Source organism: Loxodonta africana, chromosome X (genome assembly GCF_030014295.1).
Source record: "Loxodonta africana isolate mLoxAfr1 chromosome X, mLoxAfr1.hap2, whole genome shotgun sequence".
Classification (NCBI taxonomy): domain Eukaryota; kingdom Metazoa; phylum Chordata; class Mammalia; order Proboscidea; family Elephantidae; genus Loxodonta; species Loxodonta africana.
Window position 1 is genome coordinate 173,806,618 of NC_087369.1, and position 23,269 is coordinate 173,829,886.

Here is a 23,269-nt window from a genome sequence, read left to right on the forward strand (position 1 = left end):
AGAAGGATCAGTAGCTGGAAAATATGGCCTTGGTGATAGCAACAATGCCGGAGATCGAATGATAGAATTTTGCAAGACCAACGACTTCTTCATTGCAAATACCTTCTTTCACCAACATAAACGGCGACTGTACACATGGACCTCGCCAGACAGAACACACAAAAATCAAAGTGACTACATCTGTGGAAAGAGACAATGGAAAAGCTCAATATCATCAGTCAGAACAAGGCCAGGGGCCGACCGTGGGACAGACCATCAATTGCTCATATGCAAGTTCAAGCTGAAACTGAAGAAAATTAGAGCAAGTCCACGAGAGCCAAAATATGACCTTGAGTATATCCCACCTGAATTTAGAGACCACCTCAAGAACAGATTTGACACATTGAACACTAGTGACTGAATACCAGACAAGTTGTGGAATGACATCGAGGACATCATCCATGAAGAAAGCAAGAAGTGACTGAAAAGACAGGAAAGAAAGAAAAGACCAAGATGGATGTCAGAGGAGACTCTGAAACTTGCTCTTGAGCATCGAGCAGCTAAAGCAAAAGGAAAAATTGATGAAGTAAAAGAACTGAACAGAAGATTTCAAAGGGCCTCTCGAGAAAACAAAGTAAAGTATTACAATGACATGTGCAAAGAGCTGGAGATGGAAAGCCAAAAGGGAAGAACACACTAGGTGTTTCTCAAGCTGAAAGAACTGAAGAAAAAATTCAAGCCTCGAGTTGCACTAGTGAAGGATTCCATGTGGAACATATTAAACGACGCAGAAAGCGTCAAAAGAAGATGGAAAGAATACACAGAGTCATTATACCAAAAGGAATTAGCCGATATTCCATTTCAAGAGGTGGCATATGATCAGGAACCGATGGTACTGAAGGAAGAAGTCCAAGCTGCTCTGAAGGCATTGGCAAAAAACAAGGCTCCAGGAATTGATGGAATATCAATTGAGATGTTTCAAGAAACAGATGCAGCCCTGGAGGTGCTCACTCGTCTATGCCAAGAAATATGGAAGACAATGTCCTGGCCAACTGACTGGAAGACATCCATATTTATGCCTATTCCCAAGAAAGGTGATCCAACCAAATGTGGAAATTATACAACAATATCATTAATATCACACACAAGCAAAATTTTGCTGAAGATCATTCAAAAATGGCTGCAGGAGTGTATCGACAGGGAACTGCCAGAAATTCAGGCCAGTTTCAGAAGAGGACTTCTAGCGGGGGTATCATTGCTGATGTCAGATGGATCCTGGCTGAAAGCAGAGAATACTAGAAGGATGTTTACCTGGGTTTTATTGACTATGCAAAGGCATTCGACTGTGTGGATCATAACAAACTATGGATAATATTGGGAAGAATGGGAATTCCAGAACACTTAAGTGTGCTCATGAAGAACCTTTACATAGATCAAGAGGCAGTTGTTCCAACAGAACAAGGGGATACTGATTGTTTTAAAGTCAGGAAAGGTGTGCGTCAGGGTTGTATACTTTCACCATACCTATTTAGTCTGTATGCTGAACAAATAATCCAAGAAGATGGACTATATGAAGAAGAACGGGGCATCAGGATTGGAGGAAGACTGATAAACAACGTGTGTTATGCAGATGACACAACCTTGCTTGCTGAAAGTGAAGAGGACTTGAAGCACTTACTAATGAAGATCAAAGACCACAGCCTTCAGTATGGATTGCACCTCAACATAAAGAAAACAAAAATCCTCACAACTGGACCAATGAGCAACATCATGATAAACAGAGAAAAGATTGAAGTTGTCGAGGATTTCATTTTCCTTGGATCCACAATCAACAGCCATGGAAGCAGCAGTCAAGAAATCAAAAGACGCATTGCATTGGGCAAATCTGCTGCAAAGGACCTCTTCAAAGTGTTGAAGAGCAAAGATGTCACCCTGAAGAATAAGGTGCATCTGACCCAAGCCATGGTATTTTCAATTGCATCATATGCATGTGAAAGCTGGACAATGAATAAGGAAGACCGAAGAAGAGTTGACGCCTTTGAATTGTGGTGTTGGGGAAGAATATTGAATATACCATGGACTGCCAAAAGAACGAACAAATCTGTCTTGGAAGAAGTACAGCCAGAATGCTCCTTAGAGGCAAGGATGGCGAGACTGCATCTTACATACTTTGGACATGTTGTCAGGAGGAATCAGTCCCTGGAGAAGGACATCATGCTTGTCAGAGTACAGGGTCAGCAGAAAAGAGGAAGACCCTCAAAAAGGTGGATTAACACATTGGCTGCAACAATGAGCTCAAGCATAACAATGATTGTAAGGATGGCGCAGAACCGGGCAGTGTTTCGTTTTGTTGTGCATAGGGTCGCTATGAGTCAGAACTGACTTGACGGCACCTAACAACAACAACAACAACAAGATTTTAAAAAACGCTCAAAAGAGGGAAACGGCAATGTTACGTTGTAAAAGAAGACAACATTAAAACAATAAAGAGGAACTAAGAAATGCAGTCATAGGTCTTCCATATGGAGAAGACAAGGCAATGCAAAGGAATAAAAGTTAGATTTAAATTTAGAAAAATAGGGGTAAATAATAAGGTAACCACAAAGGAGACAAACTATGCTACACATCAAAATGTCATACAAGAAAAAAAATGGAAACTCAGCAGAAACAAAATCTACAACAACGAATATGAGGAAATGACAATACAAAAAGGAAATCTACTCAGCACATAAAATTAAGTGGGAAAAAGAAAGGGTCAACAACACACAAAAAAAGACATCAAAATGATAGCACTAAATTCATACCTATCCATAATTACGCTGAATGAAAAAGGACTAAATGCACAAATAAAGAGACAGAGAGTGCCAGAATTGATTTAAAAAAACATGATCCGTCTATATGCTGCCTACAAGAGACACACCTTAGACTTAGAGACACAAACAAATTAAAACTCAAAGGACGGACAAAAATATATCAAGCAAACAGCAATCAAAAAAGAGCAGCAGTGGCAATATTAATTTCTGACAAAATAGACTTTAAAGTTAAATCTTTCAGAAAGGATAAGGAAGGACACTATATAATGATTAAAGGGACAATACGCCAGTAGGATATAACCATATTAAATATTTATGCACCCAATGACAGGGCTGCAAGATGCATAAAACAAACTCTATCATCATTGAAAAGTGAGATAGACAGCTCCACAATAAAAGTAGGAGACTTCAACACACCACTTTCAGTGAAGGACAGGACATCCAGAAAGAAGCTCAATAAAGACACAGAAGATCTAAATGGCACAATCAACCGACTTGACCTCATAGACAGGTACAGAACACTCCACCCAAAAACAACCAAGTATATTTTCTTTTCTAGTGTACATGGAACATTCTCTAGAATAGGACAGATATTAGGTCATAAAGCAAGTCTTAGCAGAATCCAAAAAACATTGAAATATTAAAAAGGTAAACAAAAAACTCCCAGCAACAACAAAAAAAAAAGCCCTGGTCTGGATGGCTTCACTGGAGAGTTCCGTCAAACTTTCAGAGAAGAGTTAACAGCAGTACTACTAAAGGTATTTCAGAGCATAGAAAAGAATGGAATACTACCAAACTCATTCTATGAAGCCACCATATCCCTGATACCAAAACCGGGTAAAGACACCACAAGAAAATTACAGACCTATAGCCCTCATGAATGTAGATGCAAAAATCCTCAACAAAATTCTGGCCAATAGAATTCAACAACATATCAAAAAAATCATTCACCATGACCAAGTGGGATTCATACCAGGTATGCAGGGGTGGTTCAACATTAGAAAAACAATTAATGTAATCCACCACATAAATAAAACAAAAGACAAGAATCACATGATTTTATCAATTGACGCAAAAAAGGCATTTGACAGAGTTCAACACTCATTCATGATAAAAAAAAAACTCTCAGCAAAATAGGAATAGAAGGAAAATTTCTCAACATAATAAAGGGTATTTATACAAAACCAACAGCCAACATCACCCTAAATGGAGAGAGCCTGAAAACATTCCCACTGAGATCAGGAACCAGACAAGGATGCCCTTTATCACCACTCTTGTTCAACATTGTGCTGGAAGTCCTAGCCAGAGCAATTAGGCTAGATAAAGAAATAAAGGGCATCCACATTGGCAAGGAAGAAGTAAAAGTATCTCTATTTGCAGATGACATGATCTTATACACAGAAAACCCTAAGGAATCCTCCAGAAAACTACTGAAACTAATAGAAGAGTTCAGCAGAGTATCGGGATACAAGATAAACATACAAAAATCACTTGGATTCCTCTACACCAACAAAAAGGATATTGAAAAGGAAATCACCAAATCAATGCCATTTACAGTAGCCACCAAGAAGATAAAATACTTAGGAATAAATCTTACCAGAGATGTAAAAGACCTATACAAAGAAAACTGCAGTACACTTCTGCAAGAAACCGAAAAAGACTTACATAAGTGGAAGAACATACCTTGCTCATGGATAGGAAGACTTAACATTATAAAAATGTCTCTTCTACAAAAAGTGATGTATACATTTAATGCAATTCTAATTCAAATCCCAAAGACATTCTTTAATGAGATGAAGAAACAAATCACCAATTTCACATGAAAGGGAAAGAGGCCCCGGATAAATAAGGCCTTACTGAAAAAGAAGAACAAAGTGGGAGGCCTTACTTTACCTGATTTTAGAACCTATTATACCGCCACAGTAGTCAAAACAGCCTGGTACTGGTACAAGAACAGATACATGGACCAATGGAGCAGAATTGAGAATCCAGACATAAATCCATCCACATATGAGCACTTGATACTTGACAAAGGCCCTAAAACAGTTAAATGGGGAAAAGACAGTCTTTTTAACAAATGCTGCTGGTATAACTGGATAAAAAAAATCTGCAAAAAAATGAAACAAGACCCATACCTCACTCCATGCACAAAAACTAACTCAAAATGGATCAAAGACCTAAATGTAAAATCTAAAACGATAAAGATCATGGAAGAAAAAATAGGGACAACGTTAGGAGCCCTAATACGTGGCATAAACAGTATAGAAAACATTACAAAGAACATAGAAGAAAAACTAGATAACTGGGAGCTCCTAAAAATCAAACAGTTAGGCTCATCCAAAGACTTCACCAAAAGAGTAAAAAGACTTCCTACAGACTGGGAAAAAGCTTTTAGCTATGACATTTCTGATTAGCACCTGATCTCTAAAATCCACATAATACTATAAATACTCAAATGCAAAAAGACAAATAACCCAATTAAAAAAATGGGCAAAAGATATGAATAGACACTTCACTAAAGAAGACATTTAGGTAACGAACATATATGAGGAAATGTTCATGATCATTAGCCATTAGAGAAATGCAGATCAAAAAACTACAATGAGATTTCACCTCACTCCAACAAGGCTGGCATTAATCCAAAAAACAGAAAATAATAAAAGTTGGAGAGGCTGTGGAGAGATTGGAATACTTATACACTGCTGGTGCAAATGTCAAATGGTACAACCACTTTGGAAATCGATTTGGTGCTTCCTTAAAAAGCTAGAAATAGAACTACAATACGATCCAGCAATCCCACTCCTGAGAACATATCCTAGAGAAATAAGAGCCTTTACACAAACAGATATATGCACACCCATGTTCACTGCAGCACTGTTTACAATAGCAAAAACATGGAAGCAACCAAGGTGCCCATCAACGGATGAATGGATAAATAAATTATGGTATATTCACACAATGGAATACTGAGCATCGATAAAGAACAGTGAGGAATCTGTGAAATATTTCGTAACAAGGAGGAACCTGGAAGGCATTATGCTGAGTGAAGTTAGTCAGTTGCAAAAGGACAAATATTGTATAAGACCATTATTATAAGAACTTGAGAAATAGTTTAAACTGAGAAGAAAACATTCTTTTATGGTTACGAGAGGGGGGAGGGAGGGAGGGTTGCAGAGGGGCATTCACTATTTAGATAGTAGATAAGAACTACTTTAGGTGAAGGGAAAGACAGCACACAATACAGGGGAGGTCAGCACAATTGGACTAAACCAAAAGCAAAGAAGTTTCCTGAATAAACTGAATGCTTCGAAGGCCAGCATAGCAGGGGCAGGGGTCTGGGGACCATGGCTTCAGGGGACATCTAAGTCAATTGGCATAATAAAATCTGTTAAGAAAACATTCTGCATCCCACTTTGAAGAATGGCGTCTGGGATCTTAAATGCTAGCAAGCAGCCATCTAAGTTTCATCAATTGGTCTCAACCCACCTGGATCAAAGGAGAATGAAGAACCCCAAGGACACAAGGCGATTACGTGCCCATGAGACAGAAAGGGCCACATGAACCAGAGACTACATCATCCTGAGACCAGAAGAACGAGATAGTGCCTGGCTACAACTGATGATTGCCCTGACAGGGAACACAACAGAGAACCCCTGAGGGAGCAAGAGAGCAGTGGGATGCAGACCCCAAATTCTCATAAGACCAGATTTAATGGTCTGACTGAGACTGGAAGGACCCCGGTGGTCATGGCCCCCAGACCTTCTGTTGCCCCAGGTCAGGAACCATTCCCGAAGCCAACTCTTCAGACAGGGATAGGACTGGACAATGGGGATGGAGAGTGTCGCTGGTTAGGAGTGAGCTTCTTGGATCAGGTGGACATTTGAGACTATGTTGGCATCTCCTGGCGGAAGGGGAGATGGGAGGTTGGAGGGGGTTAGAAGCTGGAGAAATGGACATGAAAAGAGAGAGTGTAGGGAGAGAGCGGGCTGTGTCAATAGGGGGAGAGTAATTGGGAGTATGTAGCAAGGTGTATATGGGTTTTGTGTGAGGGATTGACTTGATTTGTAAACTTTCACTTAAAGCACAATAAAAATTATTTTAAAAATTTATATTGTGCTTTAAGTGAAAGTTTACAAATCAAGTTGGACTCTCATACAAAAATTTATAAACACCTTGCTATATACTCCTAATTGCTTTCCCCCTAATGAGACAGCACACTCCTTCCCTCCTCTATTTCTTTTCGTGTCCTTTGGGCCAGCTTCTGACCCTCTCTACCCTCTCATCTCCCCTTGGCATTTCTTGGTGTTCCTTGGCAACTGTCTTCCCCTGTGTGTGTGTCTCTGTGTCTATTCTGCTCTCTATAAAACACTACACAGAAGGGGTTAGTTTTAGGACCCACCCTACTCTGGTATGACCTCATTAACATAACAAAAGGAAACTCCTATTTCCAAACAGGATCACATCCACGGGTACGGAGGCCAAGACCTCCATACATATTTTGAGGGGACACATTTTAATCCTTAACACTCCATAATCTCCATTTCATGCGTCCCGCTTTCCAACCACCAGCTTATTCCTTCAGCACTGCAACTCCAATGATCCTTTAACCCCCACTGGGACCCTCAAACCATTGATCCTACTATTTTTTCACTGTCTTTCATCAAACCCTGATTATGTACTTCCTTTCTTCCTTAGACTCATTGCCATCAAGTTGATCCCGACTCATAGCAACCCTATAGAAGAGAGTAGAACTGCCCCATAGGGTTTCCAAGGAGCGCCTGGTGGTTTCGAACTGCCGACCTTTTGGTTAGCAGCCAAATTCTTAACACTGCGCCATCAGGGCTCTGGTTCCTTTCTTCCTTACCCTGCCTAAAATCCATGGTCAGTCACCATAATTTCTCCCTCGAATACACACTCAACTCCTGTAGCCCTGCCTCATTTCCTGGTTTTATGGACTGAGTTGTGTCTCCCAAAAAGCAATGTACAATTCCTAATCCCTATGCCTGTAAATATGGCCTGTTTAGAAATAGAGGTTTTCTTTTGTTATGTTAATGAGGCCATACCAGAGCAGGGTGGGCTCTAACCTAATTACTTTTGAGTGGTGTCCTATAAAAAGGCCAGATTAGACACAGAGACACACGTGGGGGCTGGAAGACCTGGGGACAGACTCTGGGTGAGAAGCCTCTACATCAAAGCAACACCAAGGACTGCTGGCAGACACCAGAGACTATGAGAGAGGCCCACAGAAAGAATCAATACGGATGACACCCTGATTTGGACTTTCAGCCTCAAGAAGTATGAGAAAATTAATTTCTCCTCTTTAAAGTCCCCCATTTGTGGTATTTTTTTGGTACAGCAACCTAGGTACTCTGTTACGTACATCTGGCAAAATGCCAACCCTGACGAAATCCAACTGTCTAACCTCCTCTGTGTCTGCAACTGTGTGAGTGCACATGGCTGGAGAGACCCACGCAGACATGCTGACTAATTTCACTGTAAATTAATGGCCATTTTTTTTTAACCCTCAAGTGGGCCCTTACTGCAGCCCAGCAATCATCCTCCATTTCCTTAATACATTCACCCTCTCCCTCTCCCAGAAGACTATTTCAAACCTTCTCTCTTCAAACCTCCAACACCCCGTCCCCATTCTCATTCTCAGCGGGTGGCTACCTTCCTGGTTCCCTGAGAAAATTGAAACCATCAGAAGAGAACTTCTGCAAGCCCCACCCTTCTACCTGCATCTGCCATCTCTCTCCTGTAGCATCAAGTTTTCCCCCTCTGCTGGCTTGTTGGCATACAAGCGCATTAACATGCTGTAGTCTCTCCCGTATTAAAGCAAACTCCCTTATTTTGTCCCCTCATATCCCTACAACCACCACTCCATTTCTCTGCTCTCCTTTGTTGCAAAGCTCAAAAGAGTTGACAGAATGAGACTGCAGAAACCCTAGAAGATATGGCCCCCGGACACTCCGTTAACCCAGAACTAAAACCATTCTGGAAGCCAACTCTTCAGACAAAGGTTAGACTGGACTATAAGACATAAAATGATACTGGTGAGGAATGAGCTTCTTGGCTCAAGTAAATACATGAGACTATGTGGTCAACTCCTGTCTGGAGGAGAGATGAGAAGGCAGAGTGAGACAGGAGCTGGTTGGATGGACACGGGAAATATAGGGTGGAGGCAAGGAGTGTGCTGACTCAGTAGGGGAGAGCAGCTAGGAGTACGTAGCAAGGTGTATATAAATTTTTGTATGAGAGACTGACTTGATTTGTAATCTTTCACTTAAAGCACAATAAAAATTAAAAAAAAAAAGCAAGAGTTGTCAATACTTGCTGTTTCCATTTCCTTGAACTCACTTCGATCTGTCTCTGTCCCCTGTCTCTTCCTGGAAATTGCTCTTGTAAGGTTACCAATGACCTCCACATTGCTAAGAACAATGGTCCATTCTTTGTCCTCCTCTTACTTTTCCGGTCAGCGGGATTTGATACACTTGCTCACTTCTCCTCCTTGAGACACGTTCTTCTGTTAGCTCCTTTAGCTGTTTCCTCCTCATCTCAAGGGCATCCAGGGCTGAGTTCTTGGGCTGCTTTTCTTGTTGATTTTATCCAGTCTCATGACTTTGAATGCTGAGTAAATGCTACCTCCACCACCCATCTGTCAGGTTGTCTTACTGTGCTGGCTTGTATGCTGCTGTGATGCTGGAAGCTATGCCACTCATATTTCAAATACCAGCAGGGTCACCCATGGTGGATAGTTTCAAGGGAGCATCCAAACTGAGACAGACTAGGAAGAAAGCCTTGGTGATCTGCTTCTGAAAATCAGCCAATGAAAACCTTATGAAGCACAACAGACATTGTCTAATGCAGTGATGGAAGATGAGCCCCCAAGTTTGGAAGACACTTGAAATACACAGTGGCTACAACAATGGACTAGAGCATACCAATGATTTGTTCTGTTGTACACGGGGCCACCATGAGTCAGAGCCAGCTCAATGGCAACTAACAATAACTGCTACTAATTCTTCACTTTTATATCTCCAGTCCTGAGGTTGCTCCAGAACTCCAGCTTTCATATCCCATCTCTTCCATCTCAATCTTCCTCATCTCAGTTAATGGCCCTCCATCCTTCCTGCTCCTCAGGCTAAAAGCTCGAGAGCTATCCTTGACTCCTCTCTTTCTGTCATACCCCAATTCCAATACGTTCAGATCAAGATCTAAAAGCAGGGCGGTGGGGGGGGAGGGAGAGAGGCAGGCAGCCCTCCCCAGCCAGTCCCCAGAATGCCTGGAGCCTTCCTAGAGTTAGAAAGCCCTCTAAGGAAGCCAAAGAGTCTGGAGAAAGCCAGCTGCCCAAGACTCAGCTCCTCGAGGGGAGAAAGCAGGGGCCAGAGCTGCTGTTGGTTTTGGGGACATCATGATGGTAAGTCACAAGCCTAACTTCGCTGCAGCTCCTCATTTCTATTTGGTCTCTCCTGCCTCAGCTCTGCAAAGACCTAGTGAGCACCTGCTGTGTGCGAGGGACACATGAATAGGCACGGTCCCTAATCCTCAGGACCATAAGTGGAACAAGCACGTAAGCAAAGTATACAACCAAACATACCTGAGGCCGGTACTATTATCATCATTCCCATTTGACAGATGAGAAAACTGAGATGCAGAGATGTTGGGACACTTGCTCAAGATCTTAGAGCTAATATGTCTGAAGCAGGCAGCTCACTCCAGGGCCACTGCCCCCGCCTTGCAGTCCCTGAGGCAGATAATGGGATGGGGTCAAGCGTCCTGCAAGACTTCTCAGTGGAGGTGGCATGTGAAGTCAGCAGGGAGAATGAACCCAGTGCATGGACAGCAGTGGGAGGAAGGACGTCTGGGCACAGGCACCCAGAAGAAGACTGGGGCTGCTGGAGCTGAGAACGACCGGGAGGGCAGGGGAGCCAGAGACCCTATGCATGCCCCAAGAGTGGCACCTTATAAACAACTGTGAAAAGTGAGTGTGGTGGCTGTTAAGATCAGGGTGGGAACATGTTGGAGAGCTAGGAGCATCAGAAGTCAGTAAGGAGCAGCACTGTTTCCCTAAGCCTGGACTGGGTCCTCACCAAGGAGACCCCAGGCTCCCTCGCCCTAGCTGAGCTGTTCTCTAAAACATACCCAGTCCTCTGGGCCGCAAATGGGCCCCATTCTCATCCCCAGGAGATCCTGGTTTTCTCTGTGGGATCCTTCCTGACTGGCTGTGGTGGTGTGGCTGTCCTTGCTTTCAGTGGGGAGAGGGAACAGAGGGTCTGCAGAGGCCAGGGAAGGCCCTGGAGTCTTGGAGGAGCCAGCCAGCCAGGGAAGGGTGCTGGAATGGATGGACTGCTCCAGGGCAGGGGGCAGGGGAGGGGAGCAGGAAGGGTGGCAGGGTGGCAGGGAGCTGAGCCCTGGCTAAGGACACTTTCTGCCAACCTGCCAACCCTGGAAGCTGGAGGGCGTATGCCTGGTCCTGGTGGAAGGCGGAGCCCACATCCCCAAGGGCAGGTTAGCGGTCCCCTGCCTGGGATAGGGGTGGGGGTGTTTCCAGAGGTTCACCCTCTCCAGCGTACCCAGGGGAGGGGGCTCTGGGGGTGCCCTGAAGCCCCAGCTGGGTGGGCCGGCGCCTTCTCCGAGGCTTTCCCAGTCCCTGAGCTAGCTCCCTTGAACCTTCCTGCCCCACTCTTAGCAGCCTGCCTGGTGTTGTGGCTCTTCCGGGACGTCCCGCATCCCAGGCTCCGGAGGACTCCCCACCTAGCGCTCTTAGCAGGCCCAGAAGACTCCTTCCTCTTCCCTTTCCGCGCCTTCGGGTTTCTGAGCCAAGGTCCTCCTGCATCTCGCTGTAACTCCGCGAGGGAGACAGCATTCGCCCCATTGCTACGATCTGACAGGAGGGCTAACGACCAGGGTCGGGGAGGTAGGTGAAAGAGCCCAGGACACCCAGCCATTGGCAGCACACAGTCTCGCCCCGGCCATTCTCCTTCAGGCTTAGGCTGCGGCCCACGCCCCTCTCCTGGCGCCGGGCAACCAAGGTATCCCGGGAAGCAGGCAGGTGAGCGCGTTGGGGACTCAGGAGATTAGGTCACCTAAGGGCCACTCTATGAGTCGGAATCGACTCAACGGCAATGGGTGAGGGCCACTCCAGGACAAGGCGGGGACAGCGCCTTCCACCGCGCCCCGAGCGCAGAGCAGGCCCCGCCCCCTCCGCGCCACGCATTGGGCGGGGGTGCGGGGTACGCGGTAGTGGGGGAGCGGGTGCACGGAGCGGGTTGCGGGGTGAGCGTGGTGGGGTGCCCAGGGCGGGGTGCGCGGGGTGCGGAGGCGGGGTGGGCGGGGGTGGGCAAGGGTGGGCGGGCTTGCAGAGCTGGATACGCGGGGCGGGGTGCTTGGGGTACGGGGTGCCTGGGGGGCGAGTGGGCGGGGCAGGGTGCGCGGGAGGGTGCGCGCCACCGCCCCTGGCCCAGCGCGCGCACTCTCGGCCTGCGGCCCTGCCCTCGCTCTCCCCGTCCTGGCCCCGCCAAGGCCCGGGACGCAAGGCAGCGCGGCGATCCCGGTCTGGAGACAGGGGCGCGGTGGCCAAGGCGCACGGGGGGTAGCAGCGGGGCGGGGGGACCACGGCGGAGCCCGAGCGAGCGGGCCGGGGTCCGAGGTAACGGGCAGGGCCTGGTCGCCCGGCAGCCGGGCTGGGACCCTGGGCGGCGGAACGGAGCCCAGGGCGGCGGGAGGCCGCGGGGTGGCAGGGGCGGGAGGCAGCCGGGCAGAGGACCCGGTGGACCCGGAGCAGGTGGGCGGGGACAGGGCCCGGCGGTGAGGCGCGGCGAGGTGGCTGGCTGCGTGTGCAGGCAGAGCGGCCGCCTCTGGGCCTGGAGAATGGTGAGGCCAGTGGGGTTGGGCGCCCAGCCCCGAGGGCAGGCTCGGGGTCCAGGGCCAAGAGCTGGGCGCAGGCACTGTGGGGGAGGATCTGGAGGCCCAGCCAGGCACCGGAAGAGTGCTGCCGGGCCAGGGCGCTGTGGCAGGCCACAGTGGGCGAGGACAGGCACTTTCAGGGCTGGCATGAGCGCAAGGGGACCCCAGAGTTGGAGTTTGAGCCTAATTTGGGAGTGGCCGTTTCACGGGTGGATCGATGAGTCATGAGATTTGGAGGTCACAGAAGCCTGGCCTGAAGATCGGTTCTGAGAGAAGGCGACACCAAGGGCTAGGATTTGGAGAAGTGCTTTGGAGGCCATATCTTGGACACCAGGTGCTCTGGTGGCCTCTGGTCCCCATGTCAGGGACTTTGGGAGCAGTGGCGTCCCAGAGCCTAGTGATCTGGGAGCTTGGGCCTGGGTTGGGGTTAAGGGAGGTCTTTGTGGTGGCCCCTGCCTTCCTTCCTTTGCACCCCTCGGGCTTCAGCCACGTTTCCTGTGGGGAGTGGGTTAAAAACGCCTTGGGCCTCTCAACAGCACACGTATCCACCAGGGGCAGGAGGGACATAGCCTTGCCTGACTGCAGCAGCAGTCTCTGTCGTGGAGCCCTCACACTGCCTCCCTGTTGCCATAGTGACAGTCTATTGATGGTGTATTTATAGGGGGAAAAAGCAGGCGCTACATTTGGGGAGGGCAGAGAGGAGGCCTTATCACCAGCAGCAGCAGCAGTGGTGGTGGTGACTACAGAATGGCTAATGGGGCAGGCCATGCCAGGTGAGCTGCTAACCAGGGGCTGCTCCTGGCTTGCTGGGAGCTTACCAATGAACTCATGACTGCCACAAGTGTCAGGCAGGTGTCAGGATCACACACATTCAGGCGATGACATGTGTGGGTGTGCATGCATGCACCAAGTCGGCCATGTTTGGAACAGAAGGTGGCTGTGTGTAAACTGTTATGTGGTTTTTCTGTGTAAAAATTCAAAAGAAAAAAACCCTATGATTCTCTTCAATAATCAATGAAATTTGTATTATTTTCTGTCTTCCTTTATCAGTGAAGGCTTTGCCCATCTCTTTCAACCCCTGACACAACACCTCCATTTTTGTGCTGTCAACAACTTGCTGTTAGGCAGGCCATGCCTACACCCTACCCCACAGAGGTGCTGGCTCTAGCACAACGTCAGAGATTTATGATGGAAGAGGAGTTTGAGATCACGTTGTGTCTTTGCTCTTGTAAAGGTTGAGGGCCAGCTTTTCTCATGATGGCAGGCTGTCTGTTGACAAATGCACACAGAGTTTTTGGTGAGGGTTATTCTCAAAAGGGAGCAGCCCCAAGACATGGTGTTTCCCCCAGAAGGATGTTAGCTTTGCTATTTTACCTTTCACTTCAAACTGAGTTATGATTTAGATCCTACCTGTTTGCCAAAAGGATTAGAAGACATATTATGAAATATACAGTGAGACTCTGAAAACATAAATAGAAAATTATAGACCATGTCGCTGGAAAGAGGCATATGTGCTTAGCAGCTGGGTTTCCAGGATTTCTGTGCTTGGCAGCAGAGGCGGATTACCCAGTAAGCAACGTACACACGGGCTTAATTGTGTTCACTTACTAATCTATAGTGAACAATTTCATATGGGTTTAAAAGACGTGAAAACCAGGTGAAACTGTGCTCTACAGATTAGTAAGCACAATTAAGCCCGTGTGTACCTTTTTTTTTTTTTCTTTATTTAGTACCTTACTTATTTGGTAATGCGTCCTTGTTTGGCGGTCAATGTCAGTGTTAATGCTGAGCTTCCTGTCAGCCTGGGCAAAAAGGGTAGCAAAATGGGTTACACAGTTCATGTGTCCTGCATCTAGTTAGTCATAAAACCAGAGCTGCTGCTTAGAGAGGGGAGAGGTAGGGTGATTGCTACCAGATGGGGATGGCGTGGCCAGTGCTCAGGAATACGTGTGTGAGTGAGAGAGTGCTGCGGGGGTGAACAGTATTCTGCCTCCGTGGCGTCCATCTGGTTGGATAGCTCCTGAGCAGGAGACAGGCTTTTGAACAACAGCTTACGTTCCAGGCACTGCTTCTCACTGCTGATCATTTAAATAAATGTCTTGGTGCTCTGTTGCAGTGTTCCTTAGTGCAAAGGCAGGAGAGGTGCCTGTTTCCGGAAGATTCCAGGTACTCTGCTGCCTTGTCTGGGAACTATGAACACAGCAGGTCATCTGGGCTTGTTTGGGACTAGCGGATTTGGGCAGGCCGAGTAAGAAGGTGACTGTGTTGTGCATGGGGGAGCTTGGCCCTGCAAAGCACGTGTTCTGGAAGGTTTCTCCAGGTTTCTCTAGTCCCAGCTGGGCTGTGACTTTAAGATGGTGGTGACTGCCGTGGAAAGCTTTTGCCAATGCCTGCTTCTTAAACATGTGCTGCCTGTTATCAAGGACTGTGTTTGTCATTAGAGGTATCTGGGACTTCTCATTGGGATCAAAATTAGTTCTGAATTCAGGTCTTGTTTTTGTCACTGTGGATTGGCATGAGCTTGTCTAAGTCCCCAGTCTCTCTGGGCGTCATGGCTCACCTGTCTCAAAGGTCTTTCCAATTCTGAAGTGTCTTGAGGGAAGCAAGGAAGGAAGAGCCTTGCCCTGTAGGAGTTTTCTCTTTTTAACCCTCACATTGTCTAGACTGTTAGAATACAATCTTGGGGACATACTGGAAAGCTTTGCTTTGGGCTCTGTTAGGCCTTAGGGTGCCTCTTAGGAGGAGCTTGGGAAAGAATGAGATGCACAGAGCTATGAGTGGCCGCGTGGAGGTGCTCTTTGACCTTTGACCCCAGGCCAGGGGGCTGGGCACATCCCAGGGCCAAATGGGTGCCCCATAGGGCTCTGGGTGTGATTTTGCTGTGACTCTTCTTTTCTCCTTCACCAGGCAAGTGAGACACTGGATCTGAGGAATCATCATGGCTGGTGAGCTTTCCAGGCCCAGGCTGAATGGTGGAGGCCATGCCTAGGAGCTCATGGGAAAAGCCTTCCTCTCCCCAGGGGGCTCTGTGGCCAGCACCCGATTGGCTAAGTAGCTCCTTTCCCATCCCAGGCACTTGGCTCCTGGTAGATGTGCACCTACCCAGGCCACTAGGATAGACACTGACATGAGCACTGAGGGGGTTTGTTGCCATAAGAACAAGAAGTCCCAACTCTAGGTGAATACAGGAGCCGATGCCACCTCTCCTTTCACCCTCCAGAGTCTCAGCTGAGGCTCATGGGGTGCACAGCCCATCCACACCAGCAGCCCCACTGTAGCCGGGCTTTTCCCTTTGGGATAAGTAGGGATGGCCACTACCCAAAGACAGTTTTGCAAGAGGGATCTGTGCACTCCAAATAGATCTGCTCTCTGCCCTTCCCAGAGGAATTCTCAGGTTAATGTCTACCCAGTGCCCTGATCTGCCCCAGCCAGATTTCGTGGTACAGCGGTTAAGAGCTTGGCTGCAAACCAAAAGGTCAGCCATTTGACTCTACCAGCTGCTCCTTGAAAGCCCTATGGGGCAGTTCTACTCTGTCCCATAGGGTCACTGTGAATTGGAATTGGGTTTGGTTTTTTTTTTTTTTTTTTGGTCGTCTTGGGCAAGGCAATTGATGACAGGGCAGAGGGATGCCACCCTGGTGGAGTCTTATGGATCTAGCTGGCCTTGGCCCCACCAGCAGCTGCCTCAAAGGACAATAAATTCTTCAAGATAAGGGCTCTGCTTTTTTTCTCTAGGTGGTGCAGAGGCCACTGGGCACTTACTCATCCATGACCTCAATGTTCAAAATCCCACCCATCATCCCTAGGCAGCTTGCATTCCCCACTGAGTTGGTTCTCAGTGTCTCAGAGGCCTGACCCTTGCTGAGGAGTTCCTGTGTGGTGCAAACGGCTGATGCGCTCAGCTGCTCACACAAAGATTGGGGGTTCCAGTCCACCCAGAGGCTTCTCAGAAGAAAAGCCTGGTAATCTACTTCTAAAAGGTCACAGTCTTGAAAACCCTATGGAGTAGTTTTCCTCTGACACACATGAGGTTGCCATGAGTCAGAGTCAACAGCAACTGGTTTGGTTTGGTTTGGACGCTTTATAGGTCCATGGCATTATCATAGTGTCACAGGAAGTCAGCCCCACCCTTGTCTGGGGCGCTTTGAAGCCTGGTGTTTCCTCAATCCCTTAGGCCTCATGCCTTCTGTAATCATGCTTCGGCCTCTGGGCAGAGTCTGGTTTGAGGGAGCCCTGGCACTCCTCATCCCCAGCCTCATTGCACTCTCTCTTCAGTGTTTCTGGAGGCCAGGAATGCCGACTCCATCCTGAAGTGGTTTCTTCACACCAGTGAGTTCCTGGAGGAGCTGCATGGAAGAGATCTGCAGCTACGAGGAGGTCAAGGAGGTGTTTGAGGACAAAGAGCAGATGGCACGTACCACCTTGGGGCTGGGGGCTGGGGGCTGGAGGCTGGGAGCAGCATCGGCCTCGGGATCCCGAGGACATGGCCTGGACTCTCAGCCAAATGGGGAGCATTGAAGGGAAGCCATGGAAGAGCAGAGGAGTGTCCTTACCCTTCCAACTGCCTGACTCCTGGAGTCCTCCTCACTTGGGGGCATTACCCTTTGTCTTTTGGGTCCCCCTGAGGATGATCAGGTGTGAAGGGATGGGCAGACTGGCCTTCCCGAGGGCCTCTGAAGCCCACCTGTGGCATGGGCACTTAGGGAGCCTCCCACTGTGCCCGTCTTCTCCAGATGCCAGTGACTCTTGCCCTTCTTTTGCAGATGGAGTTCTGGAAGGGGTACCCAAACGCAGTCTACTCTGTCCGGAACCCCGTGTAGAGCTCAGACACCATGTATGTGGTGGTGCCCCTCCTGGGAGTGGCGCTGCTAATTGTCATCGCCTTGTTCATCATCTGGAGGTGCCAGCTGCAAAAGGCCACCCGCCATCACCCCTCCTATGCTCAGAACCGGTACCTTGCTAGTCGCGCTGGGCACAGCCTCCCCCGGGTCATGGTGTACCGCGGCACTGTGCATGGTCTGGCTGAGTCCTCTGGGCACCGGGAAGCAGGGAGCAACCCGCACGTGGTGCTGGGACCCAGTCGTGGGGTCAGGACCACGGTCCGGCTCGAGAATACCTTGTACCTCCCTGAGCTCTCCCTCTCCAGACTGTCCAGTGCCACCCCGCCCCCATCCTACGAGGAGGTGACGGCTCCCCAGGAGAGCAGCAGTGAGGAGGCCAGTGTCTCTTACAGCGACCCGCCCCCAAAGTATGAGGAGATAGTGGCCGCCAACCCTGGCTCAGATAAATAGTGGCACGAGGGCCCTGGGTAGAAACCTCCTTCAGGTGTCTTCGATTTTCTTTTAACAATTTTTAAGACTGTGCCACCACAAAACAGCCTTAGCCTCCTTGTTGCCAAATAATTCCATAACCGTGGTTTTGTAGGAAGTCAGTTAGCAGCGACAGGGTGGGGAGGATCAGGGGTAGGGATCATGCATGAGTCAAAGTGCCCTGGGAAGAGTCACAGACCAGAGAGCCCAGCTCTTGTGGATGCCCCCATGCCCCTACCCTCCTGTGCACCTGTCAGGGGTTGGCTTCTCTTATGCCAAAGGAATCATCCTTGGATTGTGGTCCAAATGTCCACAGGCTCAGACCCAAGGTTGTGGGGCTGACTGGACAACCTGTCTGGGTCTGGAATCCCAACCACAGAGGTTCAGGCAAGAGGCCAGTCCTTTAGCACTCCTTCCCTCCTTTTCCCTAACAGTCCTGTGCTTTCTGTCCTGGCTGGGCTGGGCCAGAGCACTGCATCATGGGGAAAACCGTTGTGCTGACCCTGCCCACAACCTCCAGTGATGGGCTGAGCTCCAGTTAGTGTGCAAGATTTGCCCTGGCATAGCCCCCGCTCTTTTCCCCGTCCTCGCAGCTGTCAGAACAAGCTCGTCTGATACATGGCTCTGGGGCGGAGAGCTGAAGTGTTCTCCTTGGCAGGGTGACTGGCCTGTAAGCCCATTGGACCCATGAGCTTGGCCTCCACAGCCCTGTGCTCTCTGGCTTTGAACATTTAGGATACTTCCCTTTACATGTGTTGAACCTGAACTTCAGATCAGTGATTTCTCCGTAATGATGGTGCCTAGCTGGGGAGAAGATCCTAAAGTGTCCCTTTTTTCTTATTTCTTTGTGGGGAGGTGGGGGGAACCCATGACCCGGGGTGGAAGGCCCAGCTGACGTTTGCTCTGTCATTGCCAGGGGCTGGTCTGTTTTCAGTAACTCCTTTCTGTGGCTGTCAGTGACCAGGCGTAAGACACTGTCAACACTGCCTCCCCCACCCCACCTCCCTCTTCCTGGCCTCAGAGCCAAACCATTTTTCCTCTGTGGTGCTTTAAAAAATGTAGCACATCTTTAAGGGGCCCTAAAGAGTGCACAGCCAGGGTCTGTTGGCAACCACAGCAGTTGAAATCACACAGGCTTGACAAGCTTCTTGCTGTCTAAAGAGCTCTCCACGGTGGGCAGTGGGGCCTGGCCTTGGAATACAGCTCTGCCTTGAGGCCCCAGATGATTTCTGGAGACCCCTCTGGTCCTGGGAGCCTGCCACGGAATGTGTTTAAAGTTAGAGGGTTGTGTTCCTATCCCAGTGAGACCAGCAGCATGGATGACTTGACCTATGGCTAGGAGTCTCCTTCCCCTCACCTCACAGGCCCTTTGAAAGCTGACTGAGCTAATGTCTGTGAAGTGCTTGAAGCACCAGGGAGCCCATGAGCTTTGCCCTTAGGAAGACTCTTCCAAAAATGTGTAGGTTATAGTGGATCAGTATTAGCTGAGGCCCCCATATGCCTCTGAGGAGGTTGGGAGGCCCCAAGCTGAAAATGTTGAGCCTCAACCTAGGGAGTCAGTCTCCTGCCAGTTGGCCCTTTCAGTCCCCTCCCCCACCCCCGAGGTTTCCTTAATGCCAGAGGTGCTGACCACGTGGCATTTCACCTTTAATTTCTTCTTCTCCCTTCCCTGGGACTCGAGCACTGCACTCCAGCCCTTTTCCACAAAGGGAGTTTTGACCTAACAAGCCCCTTCTTTTTCCATGGTGGAGGAGGCCATGTTGGAGGGCCTAGGGAAGGCAGCTCCACTGTCCCAGCAGTGCCTCAGGCAGGTGCCTGCATGTGACCTGGGAGCCCATGAGAAGACACTTACCCCAATGTGCCTCCTCTCTAGTTGGCAGAGAGCTAGGCCTGGGCCCCGCTGACCAGAGACAAAAGGAGGATGCCAAGCAATGCCTACTGCCTTTGGCCTCTGCGGAGCCCTTCTCTGCTGAGGGCCTGGATAGCTTGGGGCTGGGTGGAGATGGGAAAGAGCAGGAAGCAGGCGCCTGGGGAACAGCCTGTCCAGGGCAGGTCCGTGTCCTTCAGAGGCTGAATGCAGGCCCCTGGGAAGAACCTAGAGTCAGTTTCTTTAGGCCCTGGCACAGCCTGGGACAACTGAGGCTCTGTGGTCTTGGTTCAGGTGCTTGAGGTGGATTCTCCATTCTTCGAGGTTGATTGAGGCTGCAGTCTCTGGGATGTTTAGAAGCATATTGTAGGAAAAAGGCTGTACAGTACACAGTGGGCATGACTCCTGTGGTGCACATTTGGCTTTTAAGAATGCCCTGTACATATTTTTCGAACTCTGTCTTTGTATGGACTTGGATTTGATACAATATTAACCCTGAGTAGCTACATTTTTGTTGTCTTGGGGCCTGTGTGTCTGTGTGTATGTGTGTGTATATGTGTGCATGTTGCCTTTTCTCACATGTTTATCTGAGCACTCCTGGGCCTTGTTTTCCCTTTTTGTGTGGAAAGGCATGTGACTATTGACTTTGGGAATGAGGGGGGGAGAGCTAGCTATTTAGACATTTTTCATTAAGGAAAAAAAAAGAAGAAAAGCCTTTAAAAAGTTAATTGAAATAGGACTGTCACTTGTTTTCAACCAAAAACTTTTTAAGACTTTTAAAAACAAGAACCACCATCACGTCCGTCCCCCTCTGCCCCTCACCTCGGGTTTCCGCATGAAAGCACAAGAGAAAGAGGCATGGCTGCCGTGCCCATGTGAACACCACCAGCACACCTGTGTCGCTCTCTGGCTGATGTCAACGCATTACTGAGCGGTCTCCACAAGAACCCCACTGCCACTCGTGTGAATTCCATTGGGTGCTTTGGAAACCAGGCATCAGCCTGATTTGTTGGACGTTGTCTTTTGGTGGCCCAAATGGGAGGGATTCCGGGTGTGACATTGTCTTTTTGTTAAGTCTTTGGAGCCAGATGGTTTGCCTCTCTCAGTGAATGGAGGACTCCCAACCCCCAGCCAGAGTAGACTTTTTGACCAAATGGCACCGAGAAGATGAGAAAAAAGCCAACACTGCCTCTAGAATGTTCCTTTGTCCAAGACAGAGCAAGAGAGCCGGCATGGCTCCCTATACCCCCAGCTCTGTCTTTCTAGGACTGTGTCCGCTGTCTTGGGTATGTATACTCACGCTCACAGCTGAGGTGCCAAGCTGGGTTTCAGCCTGACAAGTAATGAGGCTCCATTTCAGGACTGTGCCGATTAAGAAACAAACACATCCTCCCCACTACACTCTACTAATACTAATCAGTGTAATTATCTCATTTAAGATGAGTACTGTAATCAGACTGCCTGCGACGCCACTAAAACCCCACTCATTTCAAGCCCACTAACTCAGAACTTCGAGCAAATCGCAGCTTAAGAGAATTCACAGTTATTCTGTGAGCCTTGCTGAGTGAAAATATTGGAAATATTTTTCCCTTTAGTAAAATTTCAGAGTCTTCTGTGTAAGAGGAATCCAGTTGAAAATGAGTCCCTTTTGCAAATAAAGGCCTGAAGATATTAAGGATCCCGTCACTGTGCCTTCAGCTTTGGGGTTTAGCAATTCTTGTGTGTGAGGCTCCTTCCGTCCTGGATGATCTCTGGTTCTCTCTCCACCATGGCAATGTTTGGGTGTTGCCGCCTTTCACCCTACTCCTTTATTTATCCTCCGAGTAACAGAGTCTGTGAACTCACCTGTAGTTGTAAGTAGCACACCTGTGTAGCTTTCCAAGGAGTCTGTAAAAGCACACGTTTTGGTATTAGACTAGCCCTCCCATCATTCGCCCCCAAACTTGCAAACTTAAGGAGATTTTGCTTTCACAGGCTTGTGGGCAGTGAGTCTCTCCCTCTTGAGCAAGAATTTCTCTGGCAAAGGTATCCAAACACCACACCCCCTCGGGCTCACTGCATCCCCAGTTGCCGCACTGTGCTGCCAACTGACTGGTGATTGGTGCCTGCCCTTCTCCCATCCTCTGAGTCCAAGCAGGACCACAGACATCCAGGATCGAGACAAATCCCCAACTCCTTAGCCTCCCAGTCAGTCTCCCCTTATAGATGTCCCCTTCCCAGGCCTGCACCCACCTGCTATTTCACCCTGCTATTGTGAATTCGTGACAATAGAAACCCTGCTATGTGCCACTGAGCCTATTGGAATGATGTCTGTGAAATAGAGTCACTTTTGTCCCACTTTAAACTGTGCTCGTGTTCATGTGGTGACCATTGTCAGCTGGGACATCTGCACACTCAACAATATGGCAGGATTTCACTCGAGCCTGGGGCCGCAAACATGCTTGCTTCTGATTTCTCTCTCTCTCTTTTTAAAGTTGTTGAGTTTAGCTGTTGAATGTTGTCTCTTTCTGTACAAGAAATCACTAATAATAATAAAGAGCAATGGCATTCACTTGTGTCCTGGCCTCGTCCATCTTGGGTCACTGTTGATGCCTGTCTATGACTTTCATGAGGTATGGATGGTTGGAGGCCAAACCTGTTTTTCCAAAAGCCAGAAGTAGATAAGGAAACAGCCTAAACCAGGTTAGGAGGAGGAAGCAGACATGTCCAGAGTCCTTAAGTTATCCCCAAGCTGTGTAAGATGATCTCTGGACCCATCCTCCTGGGACGAGGTGAGTAAGATCTGTCACAGATCATGTTAGCAACTTCCCTGTCACCTAACCCCTGGTTGCAAACGGAGGGATCCTTGCTAGAAGGATGGTCTGCTTGGTTTCAGAGCTGGGGAAGGCAGGGAGGGAGACTTTGTCCTCCGCCCCACGTAGGTGGGACAGGACACTTAAGCTTTGTCCTGGCTCCTGAATTCTGAGGTGGCTAGGGCCAGGGACTGTTCAGAGTGCAATGATGTCCCAGCGCCCACAGGGAGGAAGTGGGCTTTGAGCCTCAAAGGACTCCCAGCTGTTGATGTGGAGTGAACTAGAGCCATGGGAAGTCACAGCACAGACCGTGCCAGCCCCCGGCCATGACAGTGATCCGCACTTGAATTGGAAAAGTCCCAGCAGTGATGAGACGATGGCACTGAGAATTTAATGTGGAGGCTAAATGCCATGGATGGCAGCCAGAGCCTTGAGTTTCATTCTTGTCGAGTGATGCCAACCTTCTGGGGATGCTGGGAAGTCAAATGAAGGCTATTCAGCACACAGATGGGGTCATGTTCTGAACATGGTTTTTGAACTTGGGCCCTTTTCCCCCGAGACTAGCATTCTAGATAGTGGCTCAGTCCCCAGCTAGCCCATAAA

General features: G+C 48.6%; 1 protein-coding gene across 1 annotated transcript; it reads left to right on the forward strand.

Annotated features, from left to right (window-relative positions):
- The first annotated feature begins 17,033 nt into the window (after positions 1 to 17,033).
- Positions 17,034 to 22,347, forward strand: PRRG3 (proline rich and Gla domain 3). Its single transcript, XM_003421233.3, is given in 2 exon segments — positions 17,034 to 17,108; positions 17,462 to 22,347. Coding segments are annotated over 2 exon segments (588 nt in total). The 5' UTR covers positions 17,034 to 17,048; the 3' UTR covers positions 17,990 to 22,347.
- The last annotated feature ends 922 nt before the right edge of the window (positions 22,348 to 23,269 follow it).